Below are 11,988 nucleotides of genomic sequence, written 5' to 3'. Positions count from 1 at the left end.
TTCAAGTCTGTCTCCTTGCACAACAGTACTAACTGCAAATTGTCAATACTGGAACGATGGAATGGCTCAAAGTCAGCAAGTGTGAAGTATACCCCCACAAGTTTATGTTTTTTCCTGGCTGACCCAAGTGGGTTCACAACTTCAAACGCATCCTGATACAAGATCAGTTTCAGGACTAATTCACCTGCTTGTAGAACCAGCTCTTTGGATTTGAAGACAGAGCCATCACAAATATCACTTAAGATGATGTCAGAAACAGGACGATTTTGAGACTTAACACACTCTTCCCACACAACAGCATCTTTTAGAATAGCTCTTAAAGTGTCATGCAAGGGTATGTATTGTGCATAACAGTCTCGTCTATGTTCATTGATGCCCAGGTAAACATTTTCTGGGTGCACATAGGCAAAGTTCTTCTCAAAATACTGCCTCCTGGTATGTTCAGTGGAGAGATGAGAGCTACATGCAGCATGCAAATCAGTTTCCTGGAGACTCTAAAAAACTGAATCAATCTCAGCATCTGACATGTTACTATTAGCTCTAAGTGTCTCTTGAATCTTGTCATTTGTGTACTGATGACAAATGTCGTTCAGGCCATTAATTTCTTCAACAATCATTTGGATAGTTGACGATGGAACCAGGTATTTTGCCTGGAGTTGCATGTAAAACAGGCACAGATTCCTCATGTACAAGGAACTAATGTCAATATCTTCTGTAACCTGAGTCTGATTTTTACTTAGGTCCATTCCAGTTTCCATTTCACTGGACTCAATCTGAGAGGACACAGATGGCTCAGAGTATGTGACTGTAGTACTTACATCAGTTTCATGTCTATGTTTTCTTGCAACATGTGACGTAAACGATGACTTTACTTTAAATGTCTTGTTACAATTGTGGAATGGGCAATGTATTAACTCATGCTTACTCAAATGTTCCTTGAGGTGCGCAACAAGATCTCTCAGATCTATGCACTGCTTCCTACAATGAACATCATCACATATAAATGGCCTTTGTGTGTCATCCACCTGAGAAACGGGACTGTTGTGGGAACGATAGACATGAGCTTTTAAGGCAGTGTACTTAGTGAATTTTTGTTTGCAGTCTGAAAAGCAACATGGATAGTACCTATTTGCCTCATGTCTATGCAGAATCTGATGATCAACATAGCTTTTGATACTTTTCAGGGAGACACCACATGAGTGGCATATATACTTTGGCATAGAATATGCCATTGTAGTCCACTGTTGGAAAATCTCTGCAATACTCCACACAGCACAAAAGGACTAGAACAAGTCTAAGAACTATGTAATTAATAACATAACCAGGTAATAACTGTCAAGCTATCCCAGGTTTACTGCCCCAATGCCTGCCGGAGCTTGACACGGCATAGAAGAAACGCAGAGGACGCAGTTCAACTCCACTCACTCATGTCTTTATTGAATACAATGATGGGCAGGTTAGGTTGATAACCTGTTGAAAGAAACAAACCATCATATTAGACCTTAAACAAAAATTATCAATATGGTAAATTAAATGTCAAGTCTTTTTCACAGAGTTTTCCTTCTTATTTTCGAGTTTAAACGTTGTCTATTAAAGCATGTTTAATTAATCTTAAAACAAATGATCCAACTCATGAATTAACTAAATAGAGGGACAAAATTAATAATCACCAATCAACGCATCAAACTAAGTTTAATCTGTCCCTTTAAATTGCTTTCTAAAGATTGAAACATGGACTTCAGACGCAAATGTGGGTAAACAATGTTTTAATATCAAAGGAATTAGCCAATTAATTAATCATTACTATTTTTATCTTATGTTCATTTTATTAATTAATTTATTCTGATTTAAAACCACTAGTGTTGATAAAAATCTGAATAAATTAATTAATAAAATGAACATAAGATAAAAATAGTAATGATTAATTAATTGGCTAATTCCTTTGATATTAAAACATTGTTTACCCACATTTGCGTATCCATAGTAAAGGAGCGAACAGCATGGTCGAGGCAGAGCTGAGAGAGGAGTTCAGCAGACTCTCTGATTGCTACAGGAGAATTCTGGACACCAACAAAGATTATAGGACCGGACTCCAGGCTGAGGCATCAGAGAAAACAAAAGAAGAAGATGCTGTTCTTGGAGAGGCACTAGAGGGTGACATCGAGAGAACTGCAACTGAAGCTGAGGAAAAGTTCAAAGAATTAAGAGACATTGCCCAAGAGAACCTGTGGTCCAGGTATGGCCAATATGAGCTCACAACAGCAATCCATGAAACTGAGAAAAGTTGTGATAAGTCTGACAATCTACCTGTTGGAAGCACCCACCTGGAGAGCTATGAGATGCACCTGACTCTCCTGGAGAAGAGGATACGTGAGGCTTCCAGAACTATGTCTGCCTGGGAGCAGTGGATCCCCATGGAGGAGAGAAGGCTTCTGGATGGCAGAATTAAGGATTTAAAGGTTGCCTTCAGCGGGCTTGAGATGAGGAAAGCTGAGTTCATCACTGCGCGGAGGGTTGCAGAGGAAGCACGGCAAAAGACACCCAGTGGGAGGAGCAGAGAACCTGTGACACCAGTAGCACCTGCTGTTGTGAGGATTAAGCCAACAACTCTTCCCCTCTTCAGCGGAAATAAAAGGGAGTACCACAGATGGAGGAAAGACTGGGAGAGCCTACAACCTCTGGTGCACTAAACAACCCATTGGTGACCAAAGCAGTAGAAAGTAAGTTACCAGACTTCATTAAAAGGGACTGGCTGATTTTCATGGTGGAGCCAAGTAACAACGTCACTCCCAACAACCACTTCGATGCATTACTGAGATTCCTGAGAAACCAAGAGGAGATTCTTGAGAGGTTGGAGCAGCTTAAAGATGTGGAAAAGACTAAGAAGCTGGACTACCACTCATCCAAGAGATCTGAGAAAAAATATGCTGTCACAAGGGCAACAAAGAAAGTGTTTGGAAACGAGTGTGCTGTGTGTGGTGACGAAAGACATTATGATACAATTTACCTCTGTAAGAAGTTCAAAAGTCTGAAACTCCATGACAAGAAAGCTGTCCTGAAAAGAGTCAGAGCTTGCGCAAAATGCCTTGGATACCATGGGAGTGATGGATACTGCAGAGACACCTTCTTATGCAGGAACAAAGACTGTAAAAGTGAGGGAACCTCCAATCACCATTACTTCCTCTGCCCAAAGGGGAATAGTGGCAGAAGCACTGGGGAGGAGCAAGGACAATGGACCAAAGACAAAAGCAAATTGACAGATGAACAACAGGACTTTTTGTCTGGACTTTCCCCAGAGATGGCAGAGAGGTTCAGAAAAGTCTTCACCAACAACACTACAGTAACAACCAACACGAGTGAAACCCGGACTGAGCTTCTGGTGAGAAATGGTCTGTGCGAACTTCCTGTCATCATGATGCTGATGGAGGTCACTGCAAATGCAGGTCAGAAGATTGGGACATTAATTGATCTTGCTTCTGATATGAACTACATAACTCACAAAGCTGCCAACAGGCTTAAATTACGGAGTGAGAAAGTGACCTTAGTTGTACATGGTGTGGGCGGGATGGCCATGGAAGTGGACACACTAAGATATCTCCTCAGAGTCAGGATCAAGACTCCCAAAGGCAGAGTAATAGCCCACGAACTTGTCTGCTATGGGCTGGATGAGATTGCCAAAGTACACAAGGCTGTTGAACCTGAAAGACTGAGGAAATTCTTCCCTGAGGTCACGCTGGAGGAGTTGAGGAGACCAAAGGATGTTGAACTTCTTATCAGCCACAGGGAGGGGAGACTTGCACCACAAAGGGTGAGAGTTGTTGGTGACCTCGTCTTGTGGGAGAGCCCCTTGGGAAGAACAGTGGGCGGAGCACATCCCAATCGGCTTGAGGATGTTGAAGTCACCGCCCATGAGTCGAAAACCCACTTTGCCCGGTCCATGAGGACAGCGGCTGTCAAGTACAAGGAAGTCGTTAGCCCTGAGACTGAGTTTGCCTCCAAACAGAATAAAGAGGGACTCTTCCCAAAGTTCACAACTGCTACCAACCGCGAGTTTCTTGAGTGATGGTGGTGGGAAAGCATCGGAGCAGCTTGTGAGCCCATGTGTGGAGGATGCCGCTGTGGCAAATGCCAACCTGGAGGAAAAGAAATGACTCTGGCTAAATACCCATGGATAGAGGACCCCACCTCACTCCCCAACAACAAAAGTGCAGTGGAGGCTACATTTTTGAGGACAGAAAGACAACTGCAGCGACAGCCGGAGTGGAAAGCCACATACACAACCCAAATCCATGATATGGTTGAGCAGGGTGCTGCCATTGAGCTCTCTGAAGAAGCCAGGAGGAAGTGGAAAGGTCCTGTGTGGTATGTGAGCCATCTGGTGGCGCCGAACCCACATTCCGTCACAACTCCAGTGCGGTTAGTGTGGAATAGCAGCCAAAAGTTCAAGGGGGTGAGCATGAATGATCTTCTGCTGAAAGGACCAGATGTGCTTAACCCGATTAGAGCTGTGTTGTTAAGATTCAGAAGAGGGGTACATGCAGCCCTTGGTGACATCAAGAAGATGTATAACTTAGTGTGGTTGGAGGAACGTGAAATGCACCTACACCGATTCCTTTGGAGGGACAAGCCTGAGAAGGAAATAAAAGAGTATGCCATCACCCGAGTTAACATGGAGGACAGACCAGCTGGATGCATAGCACAGCTAGCTATGCGAGAGACAGCCAATCTTCCGATCTTTTCACATCGAAAGGAAGAACGTAGAGTCCTTGAAGAGGATAGCTATGTCGATGACATCCTTATCTCCCATAACAGTCTGGAGAAATTGGATGCAATAACCCAAGGTGTGGAGGACATCCTGAGAGCTGGGGGCTTCCACCTGAAACCATGGGTCTGGTCACGGCACAGTGGGAGGCAAAGAGGTGATGATGCCCTGGAAGAAGAGGAGAAAGTGACGAAAAATGTAACCATCGTTCTCCCAAATCAGATGGGAGGTGAAGATAACAAGGCCCTGGGTGTCGGTTACTGTGTAGAGGAAGATAAACTCTACATGTTGACCTCCATCAACTTCTCCAAGAGGAAGAAAAAGATGAGAGAGGGCAAGGATCTTCTCAAGGTGGAGGTGAGACCTGGAACTCCTGACCCACTGGCCAGAAGGGAGCTTTTAAGCCAGGTGGCTGGGCTTTATGACCCCATCGGCCTAGTAACACCGGCCAAACAGAAGGGGGCGATCCTCGTAAGGAAAGCATTCCAGGAGACAGGGGGTGGAAAACTCACCAGAGAAACCTGGGACAAGCCGCTTTCAGGAGGCCTCAGAGGTGAATCCATCAAACTTTTTGAAGAGTATGTGGAGCTTGGGCAGATCAGATTCCACCACAGCATCACACCTGCCAGCTGGGAGGGGAAACCCTGGGGAATCACCTTCTCAGATGGGAGTGATAAAACCTGTGGGGCTGTGATGTATTTGAGGTGGATCACCAAACAAGGGATTGATGTCCAGTTCATTGAATCAAAAGCCAAGTTGACACCATTGGATCAGAAAGGAGATGCTATCAAGGCCGAACTCTGTGGTGCAGTCTTTGCAGCCAGGCTCAGGAAGTACTTTGAGAAATATGGAGGAATGGATGTGGAGCGTTGGATCCACCTGGTGGACAGCCAGACCATCCTGGGAGCTATCCAGAGTGAAAGTTATGGGTACCAGACCTTCTTCGCCAACCGAGTGGGTGAAATCCAGAAGGCTGGGCCGGTGGAAGAGTGGTGGTGGATCCCTGGAGAACTGAATGTTGCTGACGTCATAACAAGAGGGGGTTCCCCTGATGAATTAAAGGAGGATTCCACATGGCAAAACAGGCCGGCATTTCTGAGGCAGCCGGTGGAAAATTGGCCTTCAAAGTCAGCAAGAGAGGTTGCAGCATGTGCCAGAGAAAGCGTTGACAAGCTCCAGAGGAAAGCTTTCACATCAGTAGTAACCAGAGCCCAAACTAAAGCAAAGCAAAAAGAAACTGAACTTCCATCTTCACCAGCAAGTTCAAAACCAGAGATCAGAGACAAAGTAAACCCCCCTGCTATGGCAAGCACACCTGCTGGTTGGAGAACTAAGGACCTCATGGAAGGGGAGAGATTCAGTAGCTTGTCCAAACTAGTTAATGTCGTGGCCTGGGTCCGACGAGCTGCCAGAAAGTGGCTGGAGATCAAAAGGAAAAAGAAGAGCAGAGGACAAGTAATTAAGGATGAGAAAGTTGTGCTGAAACCAAAGGAACGTGAAGCAGCCCTGAGAGACCTTTTCCTCGCTGCCCAAGAAGGGGTCATCTTCCCAGAGACAGCTTTGAAAAGACTGGTAGTATTCAGAGATGCCGGACTCTTGGTCCTTGGGGGCAGGATCCAGATGTTTAACGAAGACAAAGCTGCGGTGCCAATCTTACCTTATGAAGCATGGTTGTCCACACTGAAAGCACGTGAGGCCCACAAAGCTAATCATGAAGGAGTAGCAGGAACCCTTCTCAGGATGAGGAAAAAAGCCTGGGTGATAAAAGGCTGAAGATTAGCAAAAGAAATGGTGGACAGTTGTGTGATCTGCAGGAAAGCTACAGTAAAGCGATGCAAACAAATAATGAGTGACCTTCCACCCAAAAGAACCAACCCTGCTAATCCATTTGAATTCACAACCATGAATTTGTTCGGGCCCTACAAAGTAAAAGATGAAGTGAGAAAAGAGAGTCGCACTCAAAGTCTGGGGCATCGTATTCTGTTGCATGGCCTCGAGAGCTATATACACCAATGTTGTCAGTGACCAATCTTCTGAGGGATTCCTGCTTGCCTATCAAAGATTCACATCCCTCAGAGGGCACCCCAAGAAACTGTGGTCAGACCCGGGAACAAACTTTGTGGGAGCAAAGCCTGCACTCGGGGAGCTTCACAGGTTCCTAAGGGAACTAAACAAAACGGAAATTGAAGAGGAAGCCTCCAAATGTGGGACAGAGTTGTCATGGAAGATCCATCCAGCAGACTCCCCCCACAGAAATGGGGCAGCAGAAGCAGCCATCCGACTAGTGAAGCCGGCATTAAGTAACATTGGTGGTGAGGGAGCCTTCACATGGAGTGAGTTCCAGACGATCCTCTTCATGGCTGCAAATCTGGTCAATGAGAGGCCCATAGATGCAAGGATACAGAGCCAAGAGGACTGCATGAGTTACATCAGTCCCAATTCTCTTCTGTTAGGACGAGCCAGTACAAAAGGAGACCCAGGAGACTTCCAGTTTGAAGGTTACCCATACAAGAGACTCCAGAGCATCCAGGGAGAGGTGACCAAATTCTGGAAGAAGTGGTGCCAGCTGGCGGGCCCCAACCTCTTCATAAGAAGCAAGTGGCACACTAAGGAGCGGAATGTGTCCAAGGGAGATGTGGTTTGGTTGGCTGACCAGAATGCATTGAGGAGTCAATATAAGATTGCCAAAGTGGTCGGTGTCAACGCTGACAAGGATGGCATCGTGAGAGATGTTTATGTAAGGGCCTTTCCCGGCTATCCTGTTCCGATCAGAAGGCAAACCTCATCAAAGCAAGGCTGCAAAGCATCAGGAAAGAAGGGACTTGCCTCCAAAATTCCTGCAACAATCCTGCACAGAGATGTCAGATTCGATTCCCATCGAAGAACAAAAGACTGATGAACTGTTGTGACCTCCTTGGGTTCAAGAACCAGGAGCCCAAGTGGGAGGTGTTAAGTCATAACAAGAAAAGGTCACAGAGATTTATTTATTTATTTATTTTTCCTTTCTTCCGTCAAGGTATTTAAAGGACACGGGTTAAAATAATCTTGTAGAAATAAATAGAAATGATAATGGCACAACGAAGCAGTAGAGACAGCGGGTGTGTGCAGATGGGCGAGAGAGTGAGAGAGAGAGAGAGGCCGTAGTAAAGCCTCTACAGACCCACTCTACAGACCCACATTCACAGACAACCTCAAGCTGACCTTGTGTTTGTGAGATGTGACATATGACAGCAAGTCAATTCAAGTTAGTGCAAAGCAGCAAGTAACTTGGAACAACAAGAAATGCAGTGATGTTGATAGGGTTTCATTGTAGTAAGTCCCTAGGATTGAACGATCCAATTGCCAACCAATAACACATTAGGATCTATATAATTGTAGTCAGCACTGAATTTCAGTTATTTCAACAGGTAAAAAAGGACTAAGCAGCAACGATCTGTCAAATATAGATGTCAAAGACAGACCTATACTATTACAATTATGTGTTAAGGTTATGACTGTTTGATCCAGATAAAAGCTGCAATAGACTTAGACTATAAACTGACAGATACAGCTTTAAGACACTGTTTATCTACTTTATTATAAGTTTGTGTCCTTTTTGAAACGGACACTATTTGTGTTGGAATTTATGGACAGCGACATTTGTTTGGTTGATTCTTATTAGACTAATTTAACATGTATTTTTGTTCACAATGTACAATTATCAGGGAAAAAATAGTGATAGCGATAGTGAGTTCAATTTTTTCAGATTTTACCTATCAACATCACTAGAAATGCCTAATTTCTGTGAATTATCACAAAAAAAATCGTTGATAAACAATAAACTAAGACGTTTACTTTCTACTGCTTTTAACATTTGATGCATGCACTGATGGCTAAGCTAGTTAAAATTGCTAGTGAGCTAGCTTTATAAGCCACCTTCAATAAACATTTATATTCTAATATGCGGCGTAGTTAGAAAAGTTCATGATGGCGTCGAGTTGACACAGTACTATCATATAAACTATACACTTGGCTTTGTTTCTTAGGAGACAGATATGTCGAGTCTTTCGGTGGCTGTAGGCACCGTAACGTGTGGGGCAAGGGGAGGTCAAACACAGGGCAGTGGCACCTTCACGTGCAATCGGTAAACTTGTTGATGGGTAAAGCTTGAATTCGGATGATGCTTAAATAACAAAGATTATTGCAAAATTAAAAGTTATGAGTGGGTTAGCATTTGTAAATTCCAAGGTAGATTAAAATAATGTCTATCTATTGTGTTACATTAAATTGGAATAGGCCTTTACAACTAGCAACTTAGTGTTCCCGGTCAAAAATGACCATCCATTAAGACTCATCATAAAAACTGTAATAATACATATATTATTACTACTTGTTGTGTTAGATTTTTTTATCAACTTAAGTTCTTGTGAACATTACAAGTTTTGAACTTCTATTTGTTATTTATGGCCTGTATGCCTCATTGATCTGAGCTTATACATCTTGAATTCGAGTTCTAAAAAACATAATTTCTGGATTATTTTGACTATAAGAAATAATCAGATGAAACATAGTATACTGTTGATCACAGACTACTCTGGGTCAAAGTTACCAAGGCCATTTGTTTTGAAACCATTTAAAATTTTTATACAGTCACATAAAGTAACACCTGTTGTGTTCTGGTCAAAAGTGACCGAATCAGATGTGTTTACCTGATAACAGAAAAAAACTGAAAACTGATAACAAAATCAGGCTTCTAAACTTGGTGGAGTGGGTTAACTCAAACTTCAGTGGTTGTTTTTGCATTGCATTTATGGCACATTATGCTTGTTTTCACATCTCTTGGCGTACACAGACTGCACCTATTCCTTTTCTGCATCCCATAAACTGCTGGTAGATTCATTTCTGGATCTGTACACACCAGTCAAAATCAAAAGACCCATGTATGCTTTGATGTCTGTCTGGGTTACCTCCTTCCAATTGTCTTTTCTGAATCCGTTTCCCCTCCAAGTTGGTCATGTTTGGCACTATGGTTTTGATGGACTCAGTCAGGAACAGTTCAAAGCAGGATTTGACATCATCAATCCAGGATACGGCATATTTTGTAGGTCCTGGTGTCATTCTGATGACATTTTCAGCTGAAAGCCTACCTTGATTCTCAGGTGGGGATGAAGACCAGAATAAGTTCCCATTCTTTGACTTGAATGTGACAGCAACCTCAGCATGGCCATTCTCTTCATCACCGGATTCCTCCCCATCAGTTATTTCTTGGTCTGGATTATATTCCATGTAGTCTTCAGCTTCTGACACTTCCTCCTCTAATCCATCCTCACTGTCAGTTTCCTGGCCTCTCTCCTCCTCACCAGTGTGGTGATCAAATATATAATCAAGAGCCTCACTTATGGTATATTGATCTGCCATGGTGCTGCCACACAATGAACTGCGAGCAAGGCCTCAAAAAAGCATTATATACCAAAGCTACGAGAAAAGTTCAATATTATTGAAACTATGTTGCAACTGTCTGTGAGAACTGCCAACAGGTGTTGTTCCCGTGGGAGAGAGACTCTACTGGGCAAAGGTTCCCGTAGCGGTTGTCAGGGAACCCAAGGTGTGTGTGTGGGTGTGTGTGCGTGTGTCCATCTGACAAAAGAGGATGTACCTGAGCTCAGTATTTTACACTTATTGTAGTCTCCCCCATTCATTTCTAATGACCGGTCATTTTTGACGGGAACACCAAGAGTGTACAAAAGTTGAATAAAACACACAAAATTGTATGCAAATTAACCCTCCTGTGGTGTTTGGGTCAAATCTGACTGATTTACAACTTCACAATATCATAAAAATTTTATTTTTCCTCTGATTGCCTCAAGGCCTTATGATATCCTCCACAGTAGGCACTTGAACATATAAAATTGTTGATCACCACTTTCATTGAATTTTGAGTGGTCTAATCAACTTTGTAACACCTGTGGTGTTCCCAGTCAAAAATGACCGGCACAGGAAATGAAAGGGTTAATACTAGATTATGTTCCAATAGATGGAAAACATCCCCATGCACACCCACACACACACACACACACTCACACACACACTCTCTCTCTCACACACACACAGAGAGAGATGACTATTCATGTTGATTTTCTGATGTTCTGTGAATTTGGTCTCTGGTTGGATTATTATTATAATTTTCAGTGTCTATTCTTTGGATATTCACTGCAGTTATTCATGTTCACCACTAGTTGGATACACTATTTAAAGCATTAAAAGGTGTTAAATACAATTTGGTGTTGATTATGTGTGAATGATGTTTTTTGTGTTAATGTAAGAGCAGACTGGTCAAATTTGACCGGGAACAGCAAAGTAAGGGGGGAGAAACGAACATAATACAAGGGTTAATAAAAAAAAAGTTGTGTGTTGGAATCCTCTTTGTGGACAAAGTCCTGGAATCTTAGGTCAGTCTGATCAAATTAGCTACATTTTTCAGAGATAAAACTTTTAAATCGGTCAAATCTGACACAACACAAGGGTTCAAGTGAAGTCAACTCACCTTTGTTTATATAGTGCTTTACACATAATACAGTAGATCGTGTGTGACAGAGAGAGAAAGAGATGCTTATGTAATTGAATATATCAGCCTACAAATAAAAATAAATAAACATTTCTTTTCTTTATAATCTTTTCTTGATAAAAAAACGATGCCACGCTGATACAATTGCTATTGGCTGTCTCGCCACGTTGCTTTGAACGTGATTGGTTGATGTGGCTGTCATCAAGACAACTGGCCAATGACAACTGTGTGCGCCTTCTTTTTTGAAAATACGTCAGTTTGAATGGGTACGGTACTGCGCTAGCGTCAGTCGGGCTATCTGAATGGATAACCTGTATTATTACCTGGATTATTTTACATCTGCTTGCCATGTTTTTTTGGAGTTGGAGTTGTGGGATTTCAACGGAGAACAAAAAAGTGGAGTATGGACGCAGTTGAAGGGTCAGACGGATCTATTTGGTCAGCTAACATTAAGTGAACTTCACGGTTATAACTGTTTTCCTGCCATATCAGGTAAGAAAACATTTCCCTGTTATTGTTACTTACAGTGATGGTGTTTTCAAACAGATTAGCTAACCTTTAAGTAACGTTAAATTAACAAAAATGACAGGTGACAACGTTAGTTAGCTTGTTGGCCTGATTCATGATTTTAATATTTAATGTGGTTTAAATGAGAGGTTTTGTCTGTTCTGTTTGCAGGCAG

The 11,988-nt window shown here is 42.7% G+C and overlaps 1 protein-coding gene across 1 annotated transcript in view; it reads right to left on the bottom strand.

Moving 5' to 3' along the window:
* Positions 1 to 494: 494 nt before the first annotated feature.
* Positions 495 to 11,988, bottom strand: part of fbxo38 (F-box protein 38) — a 94,364-nt gene continuing 82,870 nt past the window's right edge. The window contains exon 18 of the mRNA XM_073486445.1: positions 495 to 512. Within this exon, the coding sequence (XP_073342546.1) occupies positions 495 to 512 (18 nt within the window). The remainder of the gene's footprint in view (positions 513 to 11,988) is intronic.

Source organism: Pagrus major, chromosome 18 (genome assembly GCF_040436345.1).
Source record: "Pagrus major chromosome 18, Pma_NU_1.0".
Classification (NCBI taxonomy): domain Eukaryota; kingdom Metazoa; phylum Chordata; class Actinopteri; order Spariformes; family Sparidae; genus Pagrus; species Pagrus major.
The sequence above is the reverse complement of the archived record's forward strand: the minus strand, read 5'-3'. Positions and strand labels throughout refer to the sequence as shown.